This window comes from Scaptodrosophila lebanonensis, unplaced genomic scaffold (assembly GCF_003285725.1).
Source record: "Scaptodrosophila lebanonensis strain 11010-0011.00,11010-0021.00 unplaced genomic scaffold, SlebRS2 tig00000072-arrow-pilon, whole genome shotgun sequence".
NCBI classification, from domain to species: domain Eukaryota; kingdom Metazoa; phylum Arthropoda; class Insecta; order Diptera; family Drosophilidae; genus Scaptodrosophila; species Scaptodrosophila lebanonensis.
The window spans coordinates 4,880,829-4,902,224 of NW_022060558.1; the positions used below are offsets into that span (position 1 = coordinate 4,880,829).

Below are 21,396 nucleotides of genomic sequence, written 5' to 3' on the forward strand. Positions count from 1 at the left end.
ATCTGCAATCATTTGGTCTACGTCCGTCCACCTTGCTCGACTGTGCACAAAGTAAAAAGTTGAGCTCCTGCTGTCTGTCAATGTTTGTGAATGGTGGATGAGTGTCTGGCAGGAGCATCTATCTAGAGACACACAGATTCACTAACACACACACACATTCACAATCTTGGTTCTGTGCAAATTTTCCCAAGTTTGCAATTTTTTTGGTTTTTTTTTTAAGTTTGTCCAGCATTTGCAACTCATATCGTTTCTCTTGGGTCGTCGCTGTGGTCGTCGTGTGTGGTCCCATAGCGAGAAAGTTAGTCAAATGTGTTTTGAATAGATTTGTGTAATAAAGTTTTAATAGTCTCACATTTGAGTGTTTCTAATGATACATATGCTAAACTGTCAACCAGCGTATATATATAAATATATGCGTGTGTGTGTGTATTTGGTGAGATTGCGTCCATTTATGCGGGATAGAGTGTTGCTTTTCAAACTTTCGCACATTTTTCGCTGTATGTGCAAAATAAAAAAGCGGTTCAGGTGAATGGCAAACAGGAGGGGGAAATGTTTTGGAGAAAAGTTTTAAGCAATACGATAGCATCAACATAAGGACATAAAGTTGCTCTACAAACTTAATGTCGGGTGTTAACATGGATTTAAAGCATTTAACTACGAAATATGGAGCGTACAACTGTTTCAATTAATAGCGATTATTTGAAGAATGTCAATTTTCGATAAATACGAGTACTTTATTTTGTGAGTTTCCACATGACACATCTCTTTAGTTTTCACCTCTAGGAAACTTTGGACGAATGGCCTACGAATTCTGTAAATAACAGCAAAACAAAGTTTTCGTTGTCCATTGAAAAACACTTTTGGTGGCTTCAATAGGGTAGTTATAGATTTATATTGAATGGACATGATGGATCATGCTTTTAGGGTTATCCTTACAAGCTTACTACATTGCCTTTTTTTATGGACAAATATTGTATAATTTTATTGAAAAGCAATAATAGACAGTAAGTTAAAAGACATAACAGAAAAATATAAAGTTCAAGAAATAAAGTGATAGCTTTTTAAAGGCTACGAGGCCCTTCTTAGCCGAGCACTTCTTCTAGAACATTTCGCCTCTCTTGGGCAGACACTCTCTTAACCGGACGCGCACAGTGTTAATGTAAGTGAACTAGGCCCGAATGGAAAAGTTAAGTGGTTATGAACCTGCATCAAGATTTGAAGATATTTCTAACGAAAATAGTCTTAAACCAAATAGTGTTAATCACAATTTAAAAGCTTGAACAAATTTTTAAAATATGACTTTAATGCAAGCAGAATCTTATCTTCGAAAATATATTAAGTCCATAACGATCTATAATCGTTCAAATAGCAAAACACTTAAAACAAGCAAAACATTAAGAAAATTGGGCGAACAAAAGTTGGACGACGGTGAGTGTCCAGCCAAGAGGAGACCACAATAGATTGCAGAAGGCATACCCTGCTACATGTTGCACTTAAACATATAGCATCAGATTTTCAAAATTAAAATCAAAGGAAAGATTTCAAAACTATGCATAGTTCAGGTCTGAAAGACCGCTGATAAATAAATATTTCACTTACCTTGCCCAAATTGATGAAACCGTGGTCTTTGGCCACCGCATCGGCGATCCCATTATCACCATTCGGTATGTGCACCGCCCAGGTGTGCGTATAGTGTCCAACGCCATTTGACCCGCTCTCGCCTTCTCCGCTGACGCTCGCGCCTATCAGCTTGCTCGGGCTGCCGCTGCCGGCGTTGCCGCTGGCCGTTTCATAGTCAAGTACATATGGCGGGAGAACCGATGGTGTGGCGGCCTCCACTTTCGCTGCGTGCGCCGCTGCCGCCGCATTTCCGGCCACGAAACCGACATTAAAATTATATAAAAAAACTACGGCACTAAATTGCAAAATTAGCAGCAACCTGCGCGATGATCTCGTTTTTGTTGTTGCTGCTGCTTTTGACGTCGCAGTCGACGTTAAACAATGTCTGCTTCTTTGTTTTTGTGTTTTGCATTGCGGTAAAAAACTAGTTTTGAATAAATTGCAATTGAAATTTGTTATATCACATTCAATGATTGTTTGTTGTTGTTGTTGTTGCCAGGCGGAAATCTCTGGCACAAGACTCCGAGCAACATGTGGCGTTAGATGTGCGTTATTACTTTTGCAGCCTTCACTGTTCCGACATCTTGGACTTTGTTTATTATTGATGCTACTGCTGTTGGTGCTGTTGTTGTTGCTGCTACTTATATTACTATTTGGGTGCTGCATGCGGCTCCATCGTACGACGTCGTTTTTCATTGTGCGTTTTATTTGCAGCACCAAATTTATATATTTGTATAATTGCTGATCCGGTGTGTGTATTTGTCGGCGTGACAAAGTATCTCCGATTGCTTAAGCTGTGCGTTAAATGCCCGATTTTATTTATTGATGCGTCGATGTTGGGAGGAGTGCAGTATGAAGGGAATTTCGGCTCGTTAGAAAAACATTTGTTTTAGGTTCTGCAAAAAACAGAGGAATATAGCAAATAATTGATTAGAGCTTTAGCAGATACTGCATTTTAAATCTTATGTATACAATAAAATCCAACAAATATAAGGGTGTCCCAATATCATTGGCTAAGCACTGGTATTTAATGACAACCACAGAATACTTTATTCAAATAGTTTCTCACACTTAACATAACGTTTTTCAAATAGTTTTTATACTCTGTACATAAAATGTACAAGAGTACAGTAGGTTTGCACCTGGATCTCAGAGACTATAAGAATAGAGACACCAAACTTTGCACAAAGATGCGTTATGTGTGTACGCTGTGCAAATTTGTTTTATTTTTTCGGACATTTCTCTCGTCATGCTGATTCAGAATATATATACTTTATGGGGTCGGAGATTCTTCCTTCTGCATGTTACATACTTTGCACAAACCTAACGTACCCTTTTTACCCTACGGGTACAGGGTATAACTATGTGTCCGTATTCCAAGTTTATACCGATTTAACAAGAAGTTATAGCCATAAATATATTTGCTGTTGCAGCGCTGCTCAAGCGCTGCCCGCGGCTGTTGTTGACGCTGGTGCTTTGATTGACTGCATGCTTACACAGACATGAATAGACGCGCATAAACATACATACGCTCACATAGACGCAATTGCGTTGTATATGTGCAATTGTACACCCTTATACCGAGAGAGGTAAAATCAATCCAAATCTTTTTTTAATTTTCTTAATTTTTTAATTTTTATAATATATATTTATATATATATTATTGTAAACATACATATGTACAGAGTATTTCAAAGTCGGGACACCCGACTTTGTACTTGTTAATACTGCGCCTATCTTCGAACACTGCTAAATTAGGAATGAATACATACTCTTTCTTGCCACTATACTTTCACATGTGCGTTGCCAGATGTCTCTTATTATTTAAGGGATGCCATATGAGGTATAATTACATAATTTGAATATTAACATATGACTATTCGCTTTTAATATATATACACAAATATATATCTTCCACAAATTTCAGTACATGTATGTGTACATTAGTTGAGCTTTCTAATTATCGAGACCTCTGTATGCACTTTTTCCATATATTTGGTATCTGAGCTTGAAAAGGTATAACATTTTAGATATTTCGTTTGCCATGTCATAAATTATTATGAGTAAGGCGAGTAGAGAGCGTTGAAGTTGTGCGAGCTTCAGTAGTATATGTCCTGTAATCGTTGTTTATATATTAATAAATCTATAGTCTATGTCCGATCGTTCGTATAGCAACTTTTCTTAATAATGCACAGATTTTTATCCAAAGGGTATAAAAATGAATACCGCATATTTGACAGTTCCATAATACTTCTGACGCTCTTAAATACGTATTTAAGTCAACTGAAAAATAGACCCTGCAGTCTACAATTCTCAGTAAATATTAGCTTAAGTAAAGGACAACGAGTTCGTTCATGTCTGCTGCCACTTTTTGTTTGTTTTCGAACTGATTGCCTACCTTTGGGCTGCATTTGATATTCATTCGTAATGCACATAAAGTATAGCAATGTTTCAAAATTGACGCCGCTTCTCCTACATTTTGAGCAAATCAAATGGCCATACATCATAACTAAATCACAGGAATTTTATCAATGCATACTATACAACAGAAACACACACGCATCCACTCACTCCCACCATTCAATTTGTCTCAAGTTTTCCAAGTTGGTGGCAGCGACACTTCACTTTCGAGTAGCATAGACATCCTGTCGCCTTGATGATAGTGTCGTCATCATCATCATTATCATCATCATTAACTTTCATCAGCAATTTGGCGCGTCAACTCCCCAAATATAGTAGTTGTTGCCTTTGTTGGTGCTGTTGTTGACTTTGACACCGTTTTGCACTTTTCGTTTACTTGAGGCATATGAGCACGCCCATCTGAGCATATTACGAGCCTCTGTCGGCGCCTGTCACTTTGACAGGCACTTATTTTCTTATTATTAAGTATACGTTCGGTGGGTCGCTAGACTGTGTGCAGCATGCAAAAGACGAGTGCAGACTTAAAGTGCGCAAAGTAATGATTACTTTGTGTCTGCCGCTGACAAATGCCGTCAGTCAAAGTCGAAGCTGAGCACAAAACTGCAGTGGAAGGCGGCTGACAAATCCTTTCAGTAATGTCCGCTTCCCGCTACTTGAGAAAGCTTCGTGATGGAGGTTTTACGATTACTGATATTCAACATCTCCACTTCTGGGATGAAGGTACGGGAATGTCAAAAACATATGTTCTATGTATTCTGTCTATTAAGTAATAAATCTCCCAATGATGTTACAATATTATGCTTCCAAGTGGGAGTTCCTACACACTCGTATATGTGGATGTGCTTTTTATAATGAACACAATGAGGTCTGAGAAATTCAAATTATACATAGCATAAATGTAGTGTATATAAATTATACATAACATAAATGTAGTGTATATAATATGTATATGTAGCATTTTGGCTATCGTGTTAACGTCCAAAAAATCATCATAGTTTTCATCTAGATCTATTCAACGAGCACTGTTAGTTGTTGGTGATCGAGAAGCTTTAGTTTTACCATCAACAGAATTGTGTGGGCATGCAAATCTTTTGTGGGAGCACGATTCAAGAGTCTACTCGAAAAGTTTAATTCCTAATGTTATGCATTGATCCAGAATCCCAGGAATTCCCTAATTTATTCTTGTTGTCGATGATAAAGTTGGGCCATAATCTCTACATTCTTTTTACGAACATTTTCAATTGATACTGCTTATAGTTTATTGTTTTTCTCTGTTATATGCAGAAGGAAGCATCTGCGACGCCATAAAGAATATACATATATTCTGAATGAGCATGACGAGAGAAATCAATCTAAAAATGTCCGTCCGTGCATCTACCTGCATGAACGCCTGGATCGGAAACGGCTGAGCGCACGTTAACCCAACTTGGTATGCAGAAGATCCTATTTAATAGTCTACACGAGGTTATTTTTTTTTATTCGCCCCATCTCTTCCCGCTTCAGAATTTTGTCAAGAGCTCTATAAACCAAATCACACACAATCGATATATCATTATCTACTATTGTTTCGAATTTCGTGCAAATCGTTTAATTCTAAGAAGAGTTATTAGCGAAGCAATTTCACCAATACTACGTCCGCAAACTGACTTGCTCGACTGTACACGTAGGTTCTCTATTGTTTTCTCTCTTTCCATCACACTGAAGATATCATTCAGCAGTACTTTGGAAATTGTCATAATGAAATGAAATGGTTTATTTTAGATTTTCACGCAAATCAATCTCCCATCCCTAGAAGTGACAGACAAAAGACGCATGCATGCATTTCACGGTGCAGCTGTTGAGAGTCAAAGGTGTTGCGCATTCATGTGTGAGGGCGACGATAAGAAAGGACTGATTCAACTTGACTGCCTTTTAAGCAAAACGTAGCACGCTTTCCGGTCTTCCAGCATGGGTCGCTGTTCGCACTGTTCTGATTGTGAGGATAGAGTTTTCTTCTTTGGCTATATTTTGAAGTATTCCATTTGCAAGTTTCTAATGACTTTTCAGGGCATGTATTGGAAGGGAAAAGTTTTTCAGTTCGACGCCAGTTTCCGTTGAATGTTGCCGAAGTTCAGACTGCAAGCTCAGACTCGGCAATGAATTAGCCAAATTAGAGACACGGAAGTTCGTTTTGGCTCCAACCAGAAAAGTTGGCTAACATTTGGACAAAACGAAATATTTGGACAACTATTGTTGCTCGCAGCTTCCATCAGCAGAGGCTGTGGAAGCAGAAATTGCAGGCCTCAAATTGAGAGCCGCTAGGCAATTTCCTTCATTGCCGGACAAAATTCAATTTCCTCATCGTACACACTTAGCCGTGAAACATCCCCAATAGTGGGGTGGCTATGGGGCGAGGCCGTAAGCCATATTTCCGCTGTCAGTAGCTTTAATTATGCGCTCAGTGTCGTCAATAGTTGAAATATGGCTGTCGGCTCTGCAGAGCTTACCCGCTAGGGGCAACTCATCATCAGTCACAAGCATATTTCGACAATGGGGCATTAGTCAAAAGTCAGCTCGCTGACAATGCGCAAAGCCCGTAGCCCAATATCAAAATGCTTTTCATGCATATCCATTTTGTTTGGCTGCCTTTGCCAATGGGAGGCAGTCCATTGGCTACTCCGCTTGGCAAACTCATTTGCAATCGAAACTTGTCCACAGGCGACAATCAGTGCGATTTGCTGAGCCGTCACTGATACTGATGCTTATGCTGAAGCCCGATGGATTTTGTGTATGCTCGGTCGATGCGAGTGTGTGTTTTTGCTTTGTTGTTGATGTGTTTTGACTGTCACGACTTTACCATCAATATATCCATCTGCATAGAGTATCGTCGCAGTGTCTCTTTCCATTTCCAGTCTCTACGGCCTTGAGCTTCTTCTTGTGCTCACTCTTATTCCTTTTGTTGGCCATTTGCTGCCGTCATTGAGAGAAATCGAACGGCAGCAACTTTTCCGCCCTGCCTCAATTAATGGGTCTGGTAGTGGCTAATACATAATATATATACATACATATATGTTTATGTACATAAGTATTTTGTGATAGGTTGGGCATGCAGCATAGCATATTTACAGGCGTTAATGAGTATTGTTGTTATTGTAGTGGTCTAAGCTGTCAGCGCACAGATGTCTTGTACAGATTTCTTTTGCAATTTTCTCAAATGGGAAACGTCATGACCAGGCAATTAGATTTTTTTTTTTTGCTGGCTTCTATTTATTATTATTATTGTTTTTTTTTTTTTTTTGTTTGAGTAATTATGTGCCGTAATACATTTGTATTTGGCAGCCAAGATTTCAGTTCATAATCTTAAGAGAAGACCTATCAGATTGAAACTTCAAGCGATACAAATTCAACGAAGAACGTCTAGATTGGGTCATCACAGAGGATTAGATGCTGTACATAACAAAACGATTCCACAGAACGCTTTAGTCCTTTGATTATTCACATACTCCTTATCCTTATGGGAACGTCAAATTTATGCGACCTTGAGCTTGTGGGCATCAATTTAATTAAAACGCTATACAATGAAACTTTGTCAAACTAAGAAAATGTATTCCATTAGTATAACATAATGTAGCTGTATATGTGATCAAATCGATGTCATTTTATAAGGATTGGAAAATCTTAACACTGGGCTGAGGCTGGAACCTTACCTCAGCGACCATACAAGGAATTAAATAATAAAGTTAACCACTTCGTGCCGCTATTTATTTAACCATTAGTTTCGTTTTAGTAGCATCATGTAAAGAAAGAATTAAGTCACATAAACTAGGCTAATTGCTAAAATCTCTACAGCGACTCATTCATATTTATATGATATATTATACAAGAGCTGACCTAAAAAAAAATAAACTATATATGCACATGAAAAATGCCCCACAAGTATTTCCACAGAATACCCGCAGGCTACAATAAAAGCCGCATTTCAGCAAACTTCACACAAAAAGGCACAACAAGCAGGCAAGAAACATTTCAGACCATTGCAGACGAGTTCAGGGCAGAGCAGAGTGGAGCAGGGCAGGGCAGGGCAGGACAGGACAAGTCAAGCCAGGGCGGGCCAAAAGACGACACTGCCTGGCAACACTTGGGGCATTTTTCGTAAACAGTCTGACACTCTTCTGTGTAGTGCCTTTGTGGCTTTCCCTGCCTAGGCTGGGTGTTCTATGCAAACTGCAAGCCAGCAAAAGACGACCGCCCCCACCCACCAGCAAGAATGGCGGGCGGCATGTCAAATGCAAGCGGACAAAGTTGAATGCCATGCTGGGTTCACTTTTTAAGTACAACACTGCTGCCATACGATATTTTGCTTATGCCTTTGAAACTAAAAGCTTCAAATAGGCGCTACAAAATGCACTGAGAAAAAAATGTTACAAACTTTTTACAATGAAATGCTGGAAAATGTGGCAAATATTATTTCGGAGATACCGGTTGGAAAGTCGCCTTCAGCTTATTTCCCAGCAGTGTAAAGTAAGAGTAAGATTAGCAAGAGAGTAAAACGTATTAAAGCCAAGCTATAATACCAGTCCGAGTAAAATCAGGTTCACATTTAAATACTTATTTTATACGTATGTCCTATTTTAGTTTTAAGTATTGATGCTACTATTATTCCTTCATCACAAGCCTTAATGACGCAACTCAAAGAGGGAAAATAGAATTTCCTTTGTATTTGAAAATAAAATGCGCCTACTCGCATTTTAATTATAACCACCGGTCCGGGTCTGACTTTTTTCATCACCTTCATATTCATCAACTGAATCAACGTTTTAGAACAAGGAATTTCGTGTTTGTAGATGCACCCTTTCATGTTTGGAAAGCCTAACGTAAAGTATAGGACACGAGTATATCCCCCATTTTTCTACTTCTGGATCTCTTACTGATATTGGTACCTATTTATTTTGAATTGCGACTTTTTTTTCCGTGTGAGGAATAAGAAGAATCCAAAGCTGAAAGAAGTGCGACGAGTCGAAACCCAGTAGCGGTAAATGCACGTCAATGTGTAAGTGTGTGAGTGTTACGGGGTGTGTGTGTGTGTGTGTGTGTGCCGCCTTTGTTGCTGTTTGTCTTGCAGTTTCCTGGCTTTTAATGTTTGCCGTGATGGTGGTTAGTGGCGCTTGTTTAATGATAGTTCACAAAAGCAAATATGCAGTTTCTAACGTCTGCTCTCCATTTTATGTTTTTTTTTCGGCCCGCGTTTTTCTCTAAAGCCGCAGCAGTGGCAGTGGCAGCAACCAGAGCAAGTGGAGCACAACAAAGTCAACAAGAAGTGGCGGTACGGTTAACGCCCGCAGAAAAACGTTTTCAGCCTTCCCCTTCCCCTCCCACAGCGCTTGGCGTTTTAGTTGTGTTTTGTTGCATGCTGTGGTCTGTGGGCCGAACAAATGTGAAAAGGTGCGGCACGAGAGGAAATAAAAATGCATTCAGGCAAAGTGTCAAGCGAAGCATTTGCCACCACAGCTGCGGCTGACAAATGCCCAACAACTGCAGTTTGCATATTAGCGCACGCACACGCGATCAGCAAACATACAAACAAACAACCGACATACCTGCAAACACACAAAGGTGTTGCTTTGTGCGATTTGCTAAAAGCCAAGCGAGAAATGGTGTTGCACAAATCAAATGTTGGCTGTAGTAAAGGCACAGCAAGACTCTATAGCTGTGCGTTGCATTGTGCTTTGGAGAGGCAGCTGACGGGTTTTAAGTCTATGAGTTTTGACGCAAACCAGCTCAGCTGAAGCTTACTGTTAGGCAGGTACGTCTACAGTTGAGACGTACGCGAAGCACTATGCTTGGAAACCCGAATGCGACTTAACAGTGATTCACTAACTAAATATTTTCCAAATTCTAACTTGAAAGAAGCACTGCTCTTATTTAATTGTTGGCATATTCGCAAATCATAGATCAGGAAAATAAAGTATTCGTACCTTACTATGTCCTCGATAGGACGAAAGGTAAGTCTCTACGAGAGTACGAGTGATTGGGAGGAATGTTATATCACCGGCGAGATAAACGATCTCTCATTGTGATGGATTTCGATTGAGAATCCGTAATGTGGTATATAAAAGGCATATCCAACGTCAATCACACAAATAAACAATGAACAAAAGGTTCGGTTCAATATAAGATTAACCTTTTGCTTTCTGTAAAAAGCATCTAAGTAAGACTGCGCTTTTCACGAGTTAATGCAACTTGGTTTTCTTTTCTGATGCAACAGACAGATACCGGAGAAAAGGGAAGCGTTAATTTCGTCAGAGGTGGCTTACCAAAATGCCTGTGTTACTCTCAAACAGAATGCACGGTTAAATATATTGGATAATGCCAACTGTCAAGACGTTTACAATAGATCTCTTTTCACAACTAAAATGTCACTGCATTGACGTTATTTAATGTATATCACACATAAATTATAATCCCCAGCCTATAGTTAAGTATAATTGTGCATGTCCACAATTAAATTTCTAAAGGACCGCATTGCATTTCGATTCAATTTATAAATGTATAAAGAAACGGCTTGTCAATGTAAATCATATGATATTATTGCTTTACGTGTTAATGAATCCTTCGATTCAAATGACCAAGAGAATTTTAATCATTTGGGATTTTTTGCGTGTCTGCTGCTCCTTCCCATGACAGCAACACACAGCCCCACATTCACAAAAATACACACGTTCGCGCAGAATGCCGTGAGGAATTTCGTTTTCTTTTTTTATCTTGCGAATATTTGTGCTCGTATATATTTTCACTGTACTCTCTGTGCGTGTGAAATGAATGTATTTTTTCACTGGCGATGCGATTGCTTTTTAATGTGCAAACAAGAATGCATATTAAGTGAAGCCGAAAAGAAAGTAATATTGCAGATTGTCTGCTTGTATGGGCTTGTGCAAACACATTGGCGAACAGCACTGAACACGGTGCACATACGTGACTACGGTAGGCAACGATTTCTGCGCATGTTACAAGGATTAACCGACCTTTAATTATTTAAAAATGGGCGGTCACTTGCAGGAGGCAGTGGCAGCAATATAAATTCTTCATTTAAACGACAGCTTATATATATGTATATCATGTTGAAGCATTTGCCATTTGCAAAATTAACTCCTTTGTCTGTTGTGCCAGCTAACAATACTTGCTTGCGAAAGACAGCAACAACAGCAACAACGAAAAAAGAACAAGAAACAGCATAAAAACAGCTTAGCTCTCCTAAGAGCCAACATTAAGCTGAAAGGCGCCTAAAAGTATGCAGGTCTTTATACAATTTTATGCAAAAACAAAGAAGCCCAGCCAGCGCAACAACAACAACAACAATATAGTAATAACGGCAACGGCAGCGGCAACAACGGGGCACCTACGTCAAGTGCGACTTGAAAGAACTTCACTGTGCGTTGCTCATTCATTTGCGGCATTTGCCCGTGCCGATGGCGCTGGCGGCAATGTCGGGATGGTGGGGAATGTGTCCATGTATGTGGATGTGGATGGATGAAAAGATGGGGCATGACGTTGCCTAACCAACAGGCGCATAATTATGCGTTTTTCTCAATTTTACGCTAAAAACACTTGAGCAATAGCAACAGCAGGAACAACAACAATATACTCCAAAGGATATGCTGCATTTCTTGTTGGCTCGTCAGTTTTTCCTCCAACTTTGCTAACGCGGAAATACATTGGAAACAGCGCACAGTGGGACACTTGTGATTATTTGTGTAACCACAAATTTTGAAATGTCCCAACTGGAATTTCTTGATCAAGTACATTAGATAGAGATGGAGACTTGGCCTCTAGCAGTGACAGATCAACGAAAATGTTCATCCCCTTAAGATTTTATTGACTTTGGCTTGATGAATAAAAAATTATATTTATTGCTCGAAGATGTTCGTAATTGTTTTTGAAGTAATACTTTTTGTGGCTCATAGTGCTACATAGTGTGTTTTTTTAAACACCTTTATTATTTTGACAGTAACAGCTCCTTTCCAGTGGAAAGAAAGCTTTGACGATTGCGATTTGGTTTCAGCAAGATGGCGCGCCTTGCCACAATCGCCAAGTTTGGTAATCGTATTGTCAGTCGTCGGCGATTGGACGCCGTTCGACTTTTTATTAGAAGTGCCGTGATGTGCAAACTATACTCCGAGGATTTAGGCCTTTTAGGCGAATATCGGACAAGCCATCGTGAGATAGAGCAAGAAACTATCACCAAGGTGTTGGAAAACTGGGTTAATAGGATACATGATTTTAATTTTTAAAAATAAACTGTTATATAGACCACCCTATATATAAATGTGTAATTAGCGTCAAATGTCTAATGGCAACGCCACAGAGAGAATATGAGAATTTAATATTAATGAACATAGTACCAAGTATTTATTATAGATACATAGTTCCAAAGCTTTTTATTTTCCAATATATTGCACGGGTCCACTGTGCAGCAGTTTCTGTTCTAGTCTCTTATCTCATACTTCACTCGCAGCTCGACGTTTTGCACGTCAAGCATGGCATTATTATTTTTAGCTGGCAACAAAATAAAGTGCAGCTTGGCACCGGTGAGCAAGGAGTTACCTACCGGCTGCTTCCACGGCTGCGGATAATGTTGATGGGAATGCTAAAGTTGGCTTAGAAAAGTGGCATTCAGAGCCACGTGCATTTGCTTGACAGCTGCATCAGGAAAACCCTTGAGTGTGACTTGCCACTGACTTTGATGAGCCAGCATTATCCGTCACATTGACAATGAAAATGCTGCCTTGTGGGACAATTGTTTTCTGTATTTCAGCTTCAATCAAGCTGCCAACTGATGGTACAAAACCATGACCACAAAGCACACACACTAGCATTGGCCTAAGTCAAAATGTAACGCACAAATCGCGTTTGTTTGCGGCTCTCATTTGCGGTTGGCTGGCGTTGATGTTATTTCGGTTGAACTACTGCTATAGCTTGTTGTAGATGTTGTTACTGCTGCCAGAAATGTAAATCAAAAAATCAACAACTTAATATGCACAGATTTGATGCCAACTGCAATAGCAGCAGCCGATGGAGCAGCAAAAACAACGAACCACAGTGCCCAAGCGCATCGGTTACCAGCGCAAAGCAGCCACAACAGCTCCGACCAGAAGCGGTAGCGACAATAGTAACAACAACAACAACAGCAGCAACAGCAATAACATCAATACCACCATCATGCTATTAGTATGCACAGCATGGTGTATACTCTTAGGCGGAGGCGCCTGTTGGGCTGCCAGTTTTCGCGTAATTGTTGAAATTTATGCGTGTCAGCGCATTCGTTTACCCTGAGAGCTGCTGTTCGCACAGAGGATGCATCCAGCATGCCGGCACCTCTCTTCCTCTTCCTCATCCGCGCGTTCAGTGCATCGCGTTTTTGGCATCGGTTTTTGTGCGCCTTTGCCGTTTCAATTAAACTTTGCACCAAACTGTATGCAACGAAGTTCTTTTTTCGCCTCCCTTATATGCGCATGCTGATTTTTCTATTAATTTTTCATTATTATGCCAAGTGCTTGTCGTGCTGGTTTTCAGCGACAAATGCCAAGTGCAAATGCACTCTGACAACAGCAGCAATAATGCTGCGCGCTTATACATAATTTTACATGCCCCAAAAAACAGCAGCAGGCATCAGAGATGGGCATGTTTGCCAAGTATATGTTAAATGGGATTTATGTGAACGATGTGCACTGATTATGAACAATTTTGTAGCATGAACTTGTACATATGTGATGGAGTTCCACTTAAAGACAGTTCATGCACTAAGGACAATTTTGTTGTTGCTGCGAATCGGTCTGCAGCTTTGGCCTTAAGTCTTCGTATCTCTGTAATACATATTTACCGCTAAAATTCAATTATTTTACAATGTATGCGCGAAATTTGCAGAGTCTATTTGACTTGGTTACACTGAAATAAGCTGATGAATTGAAATTATGATCACTTCTGGAGCCAATTTTGTGATTCGTGGGATGCAAGCAAATTAGAGGATCTGTGTTTTATATTTTTTCAATATAAAAAGTATAACTCAAATTCGAAAAATGTGGGATCGCATTATGCTTTAATAAGAATAATTTTTTGTACATTTTCAATTAAAAAATTTCATAGAACCAAATCAGAAAAAACTACATACGAAGGATTAACACGAAAGTTGGCCATTTTTAAAATATATAAGTGACCGATTCTTAGAATTTTAAGACTGAAAGTAATGTGTAATCATGCCTATGTCATGATTCTAACCGATTGTCTACCAACGCACGAACTCACATTGTGGCATTCTTAATGCTATGCTCCAAAGGCAATTTGTCAACTCAATTTGCATTTGTGGTTGTGTGGTTATTTAATTTGAGAGAAGAACAACAAAACCTAATTAACTTGCCTATTATTTCTTTTTGATGGTATCAGTTAAGTTATTAAATAAGTAGTTAATTATTCTCTGCTGTATTGGATGCTACATATACGTATATATGTACATATATCAATCCCAGTTTGTAAGACATTTAACCTATCCGAAAACACTGTAGATAGTGCACACTGTAGCATAAATCTGAGTTGCAAACTTTGAGCCGCATTGCCTTAGCAAGCACAACACAGTCTTAAAAGCCGGAACAAGATCAAAAACAAGACTCGCCCCTCACCCTTACAAATAGGCATTACATAATGTTGGCGAGGAGGCGTTTGGGTCGCCTACTTTGCATGCCAGACAGCAACGTCAATAAAAATTAACACCAATCCGAAAACCTTGCACTTCCCCAACACACACGGAACACAAAACTCCAACAGCACCATCGCACACGTTCGTTAGTCACGTGTAGTCATGTGTGTGTGCGTGTGTGTGTCTGTGAGTGTGTGAGTTTGTAAGTGTGTTGTCTATGTAATTTAGACAATTAGAAAGTTTGCACATGTAACAGTTCGTTGTAGTTTGGCTGCTGCTTTTATTGCAGTTATTGTTGTTCTTCTTACCTGTTGTTGTGGCGCTTGACTTTTCTGCTTTATTTGCAAGACAAATTTGTATACGTGGCACCCTGTGCGTATTGTTGTTGATTACAGGGTGACTTTGGATTTGAAACTCTTGTGAAAGTTTTGCCAAGTTGTTGACACTAAAGTTTCCCGAACACGGTTGAATCTATAACTTCTAACAATATTAGATTGTTGGTGCTGCTGGAATATGGGTTGCAGTTACTGATCAAATCTCAGGCTATTCAAATTGATGGAAATCTAGCTTAATTACACCCTTCTCTGAACAGTGTAAAATGTGTTAGTTGAGCATCCCAGACTATTAAAATCGAGTACGCTTTAATTACTGGCCATTTATTGTAAACAAGTTATGGTATATATCAGAGTACCTCGCTACTTGTATTTCATCATCTGGCCAAATATCATTATGTTTAGAGATAGCGATAGTCTACTATATGTGGGAAAACCAAATCAATGTTTTTCAACAAACTGCTTAGCATGAATACTATAGTACATTAAGCATCACATTAGTACCATATTCCAATTTCATGTTAGGTATGGTAATTAAAAGTACTGCATTATTACACATCATTTCAGATTGCTCTACAACTTATCAAACTAGGAGGTATTTAGTAGTTCATATCTTTCATTCACCGGTTGTTGCTGATTACAACTGGTTTATTTGTTGCTACTTTTTTCCACTGTTGTCGTTCGCTTTTCGCAAAGGTATTAATTACTTGCCTTTTTCGCTGATACCAACATTGGCGATATCTAAGCAGCTCAACTTCAGGCACCTTACTCCTCCGCTGTTTGTCATGTTTTGTCAGCTTGCGTTCATATTTGCACAACGCTTCATAAGCAGCAACAGCAACTCGAATGCTGATGTTGCACAAATCGACAGCAACAACAACGAAAACATAGAGTGAGAACGTGCCTGTAATCCTTCAGCATCCCCGACACTCGCAGTTTGCTTTCAATGCGCAAATTGTGTCGTTCGAGCTTGGATTAACAGCGAGTCATCACCATTTTGCCTTCTGAACATGCAGTTCCCATGTCAGGCACACACTTATAACCATGCATAGACTAGTATATATGCAAAAATCCATGCCCGCCACTCGCTTTAAGTGGCTAAATTGCACAAGTAAACAGTTTTTAAATGCAGCAGCTTTTTTTCGCACCATAAGCCGCGCAGAACATTCTGACATTCTGACACTCTGTGCAGACTCCCTTCTCAGTTTTATGTAACCCACTCTGTACGATCTCACAGCGTATTGCTTCCGACTGTATCGTCAGCATTTATCCTAACACTCGTAAAGAGCAATCGTCATTCAAGCGGTACTAAACCGTCAGTCTTTAATGTGTTTATTTAACTTTAATTAAAATTCACCGTAATACCATAATATACACGCCATTAAAACAGCCAAAAATGGTTTGGACTAATTTGAAAAGCATCTCTATCTATCTGAAACTATTTTAATATTTCTCATAATACTTTTTTCTGCAGAGCATGAAACGTGCTTCGACGACCGCTGGCTGCTTTTATGATTTTTTGTGATGCATAAAAATTGCTGCTATATTCTGCTTTATGTATTATTGAGATACATTGACATTGTCAAGAGATACAGTCATTTTTTTAGGTATTAGCACAATGTCAAAACAAAATTGTTAGAATGGTTTCCATGCATACTTTTCTGGTTATTTTTTATGAAAACATTTTAATTGGTTTACTACAGTTCGCTGGATAGATGAGTCTGTAAAGTTATCAAAAGGGATTTAGTTTGTTATAGCCTGTACCCAAAGGGTAAAAGGCTATATTAGTTTTGTGCGAATGTATGCAACACACAGAAAGAGGCATGGCAGACCCCACAAAGTATATATATTATTGATCAGGATGACAAGACTAGTCGATATAGCTATGTCCGTCTGTCCGTCCGTCCGTCTGTCTGCATGAGCGCAACGATCTCAGCAAGTACAATAGCTAGGATAACCAAAATTGGCATTCAGATTCCCCTAAGCCCCAGGCAGATCGAGTTTGTGTTTTTTTCTACACCCCCCCACTCCCCTGAAATTCGTGTTTTTCCTAACTCCGGTAATTCTTGGGATTTTGAACTCAAATTTGGCATATACATCCAGTTCGTGGTTATTTTCCGAATGCCAAGTGTCATCATGATAGGTCAATTATGAAGAAAGTTATAGCCATAAATAAAATCGCTTCCCATGCTCTGTAGCACTGCCCGCAGCTGTTGTTGTTGTTGCTGCTTTGGCTCAACTTTGTACTGCATACATACACGCATATAAACACGCATAGGCATGTGATGTAAATATATGCTGTTAAAACTGAACATAAACATGTCTTCTAATTTAATTGAATTAATTAATTAATTAATTCAACTTTTTTTAATCATTTAATTTTTTAAAATCTTTTTTAAAATTAATTTTCCCTTTTTGTGGAGAGCACAGGCTATTTTACTGTCGCGCTTGCTCGACTGTAGCGTTCTCTCTTGTTTTCATTTTAACTATATTTAATTATAATTGTCGACAAACCGGAAAGGGAACTCGTTAGTTTTGGTGCTGAATGTCTTTTAACATCGAGGTAAAATATGTGATTGGTTGTGGATAATTGCTTTTATTTTTATAAAATCGTTTAAAGAGGAGAATGCGTTTAGGAGAATGCGAAAAATAACATAAGCAGAGTGTTACATTTAATTGATCAGTATTTCTCCAGAATTATTCTGCATGCAACCATCCTGAAGACTATAATATTCTCACTATATAGGCGTTGAAGTGTCATTGAGGATGTATGCGTAATCAATAAATACGCTTAGAGCCAATTTCCTCACTAAACTACAAAACTGTGATTTAAGACTTAGCATTTATTTCAAATATATGTGCTCTCAATAAAATTGTCCTTGTTGGGAATGAAGCTGCCGTCTACAAAGCACACAGCACCCGCAATCTGCTTATTTGCCACAAATTCCTGCCACGTGCGCCATTTGTCACAGCGATAACGGCAACAACAATGACAAATAAGTAAGGCACTAAAACATACGTAAGTGGGGAATATAAACAGCCCAACAAAAATATAAAGAAAAGACTCGTTAAAAAAAAATAGAAAGAAGCCAAGCTAGATTTCTGCTTGATTACGCCCGATGCGAGAAAACTTTGTGGCAACAAAGCCAGCGCACAATGCATCTTGAGTGGCAAATGCAATCGAAAGAGCTGTAGTAGCAGCAGCAACAACAAAAACAGCAACTGCCTAACCTATGCACAACAATGCGCATACAAATAAATATAAAAGAAAATATATAAAACAAAATGCACTTCCAACTCTAACAAGAAACGACTGGCGGCACCCAAAAGTATGCAACGCTTCGACTATTTGGCACAAACGGAAACGACGCCGAAGCCGCGCACAGCTTTAAATGCAATGAACAAATTGATATGCAAATGTGCGCGGCAGCAACCAAACCCGTAATAAAATGTACAAGGAGCAACTAAAGTACAACTATACTGGCTGCTGCCAACAACAATAGTGGCAACAAATGCAGCGATGAGAAGCTGCTTGCCTTTGCTGCTTTGGAGACGCGCCATTTTGTAAGCGACTTCCGACGTGGCTTTGTGTGCGGCAGCAGCTGTCAGCTACAACAAAAAATGCCACTGGCAGCTAACAGTCTGCAAATCTGCGCCCAATGCGCTGCTAATGTTTCCGGGTACAGTTACTGGCAAAAGGCAAAAATCTTAAAAAAAGTATTACACACTCGTACGTATACGCCTACGTTTTATGCGGCCATCGTCAATAATTTTGCACGAGTTTATGTGAAGGCCGCCCCGCCCGTCCACCACGCCTTCTCCGCCTATCACCCCAAAGTGAACGGAGAACAAATTGAATTAAAAAATAAAAAAGTTGTCAGTTGACGAAGAAGATGAAGCAACGAAAATTTGCCTAACAGAAATGAAAACTTTGCTGGTGCGGCATAGGAAATTTCACAAAAATTCAATTTAGCGTAACTTTGTTGGCTTTTTCTATCAGCTGGCTGGTCTTTTCTCCACTTTTTTTTATTTGCAGAGCATTAGTATGCGCGTGTCTGTGAGCGTGCCGGAAGGCTGCGGCAGGAAACTTTATTTTCCTCAGATCATTGAATGAAATGTATATCTCTACAATATACTCGTATAATGTAGTCGGATATTATTGAGCCCGTAATGACGAGGACGTTGAGTTGCAGACCAAACTGTTTGGAAATCATGTTGGCAATAAAGTGTTTAAAATAAATTTCAGAGATCATCGGCTGACTGCTCGCAAGCCTCCACAGATACTATACTATACGTACAAACATTTAGTATACGAGTATGTAGGATAGGCAGAGCAGAGATTTGTGTTTACATTTAAAAGAGTTGATTGTATTTTAAAATCTCACGCATAACTTATTGACAAGTGTTTAGTCAGAGCAGTACTATAGCGAATAGCTTACAAATAAAGTAATCAGGCTGGCAAAAAATGTGCATAAAAATTCAGCCAAGTTCACATGCAAGCCAGAAAACTTTTTTCAATAACGACTATTTTCAATAAAGTTATTGCAATAGTGCAAAGTTCCGATGGCAAGTACATTGAAGGCATTCGACAAATCTGAGTAGAAAATATTTGCTCTAGCCCCCTAAGGCAACTGCTGCTACAAGGATATAAAATCGGCGTTGGATGACAAATACGGCAAATTAATCATGTATTGCTTTGTTCGATTTATTACCTCTATTTTGAACCAAAATCGTTAGATTTAGTTAACTCTATTTCTTTACTTTTCACTAAAACTCTCCTGCTAGAGAGGTCAAAGGCACAACGGCACGATGATGATGGTCCCGCATATACTCTCTTGTTAGGTTATCTGATTTATATATATTATATGGCGCGATTAAGTTCTGTCTTCTCGTCTTACGTTACATTTCACAACATTTTGCAATCACATCTAGAAGGTGTAGGGGCACACAATAAGGCCATATCATGTACTAATGCATCTTAAGGTTCAGTGAAGCCGAACGTATTATCATAACACTTTTGTGTTGCACCACAAACTGTGATTTACACACCGTTAGACAAACAACAATCCAACCCACTCAGTAGTAGCACCAACTACAACAACTTTGGCGGTCACAATCCAAAATCAATGAAGCGTAAATGGCGTCAAATGCGAGAGAGCGTGGCCAACAAGCGACTCCAATGAACATTTTTCAATAGCATCAGACAGACAGATAGGCAGACGACATACGCAAACACAACACAACAGACACAGGTATAGCAATGACACTCAAAAATGCACAAAAGCAATCACTGATGATGATGATGATGGCGCCGATGATGCCGCAGCGGTGTCCCATAAAGGTAAACACTGAAAGGGCAGAGCAAACTCTGTGTAATGTAGCGGGAGGGGCAGGAATGGTCGGACCGACGCATCGGTTCAATGCGAAATCAGTGGGCAGTAAGCCAGACGTGGCGCATCAACTGCGTGTCGGCTCAACATGGCAGATGTCCACACGTTCCGCCCCATTGTCAACTAAGGCTAAAAGACAGCGACTGGCAGACAGCTAAAAAAAAAAATGAAAAGGATCAGCCGAGCAACAAACACTAATGCCTAAGGGTTTTTCTTTTGCTAAGCTTCCAAAGAGCATCAGAACTTGCCGGTGACGTTTGCAACACCAATGATATATTTCTGTATCCACACAAAACCAAAAACCAGCTCTGGTTAGTTGAAGAGCACGAGTCATCGATAGATGTTGTTGAAATAAAAGATACTTTTACAAATATAATTATTTCGACAGGATTGATTAATAAATCTGTAAATATAGTAATCAAAATTTGTCTAAGGCACAAAATTATCTTTAAATGGTGTTGAATTATCCATTAAAAATGCAATCAGCATGAGCAATGATCAGTCGACAATATTGTAGCTCCAATAATGATGTTCCTATTCGTCTCGGATGCGGTTCGTGTTCAACTCGTTCTCGACCTTCTTACGAACATTTTATGCCGTTCATGTGTTTTCTTAGCCGAGAGTCTTTGGAACTATATTAACATTTCGGAAATATAAATTCTATTTTTTGCAAACAATTTAAAAAAACATTATTAGATATTCAGATAAGCAAATACAAGCCATGACAGAAATGAAAAAACCGTGACAGTGCTGCTTACTTAAAAATAAAAAAATTGTTGTCCCAATCGAAACATCCGCTCAAATGTAGGGTCATATTTCCGGGTAATTTTTCTGTACAGTGAGTATTGTCCTCAATATGAAAGAATTTGCAAGGGTATAGAGCTTTTAGCTGAACACATATTTTCCTTTTGACTTTTACTGCCACACCTGCTGTTCGCTCATGACTTAATAAAGAAGGTGCGTTAGG

The 21,396-nt window shown here is 39.2% G+C and overlaps 1 protein-coding gene across 3 annotated transcripts in view; it reads right to left on the bottom strand.

Annotated features, from left to right (window-relative positions):
* LOC115625534 (furin-like protease 1) overlaps positions 1-21,396 on the bottom strand; it is a 223,334-nt gene that overhangs the window by 74,088 nt on the left and 127,850 nt on the right. For all 3 annotated transcript variants that reach the window (XM_030520611.1, XM_030520613.1, XM_030520612.1), the window contains exon 3: positions 1,600-2,516. In XM_030520611.1, the coding sequence (XP_030376471.1) occupies positions 1,600-2,316 (717 nt within the window). In that variant the 5' untranslated portion in view covers positions 2,317-2,516. The remainder of the gene's footprint in view (positions 1-1,599; positions 2,517-21,396) is intronic.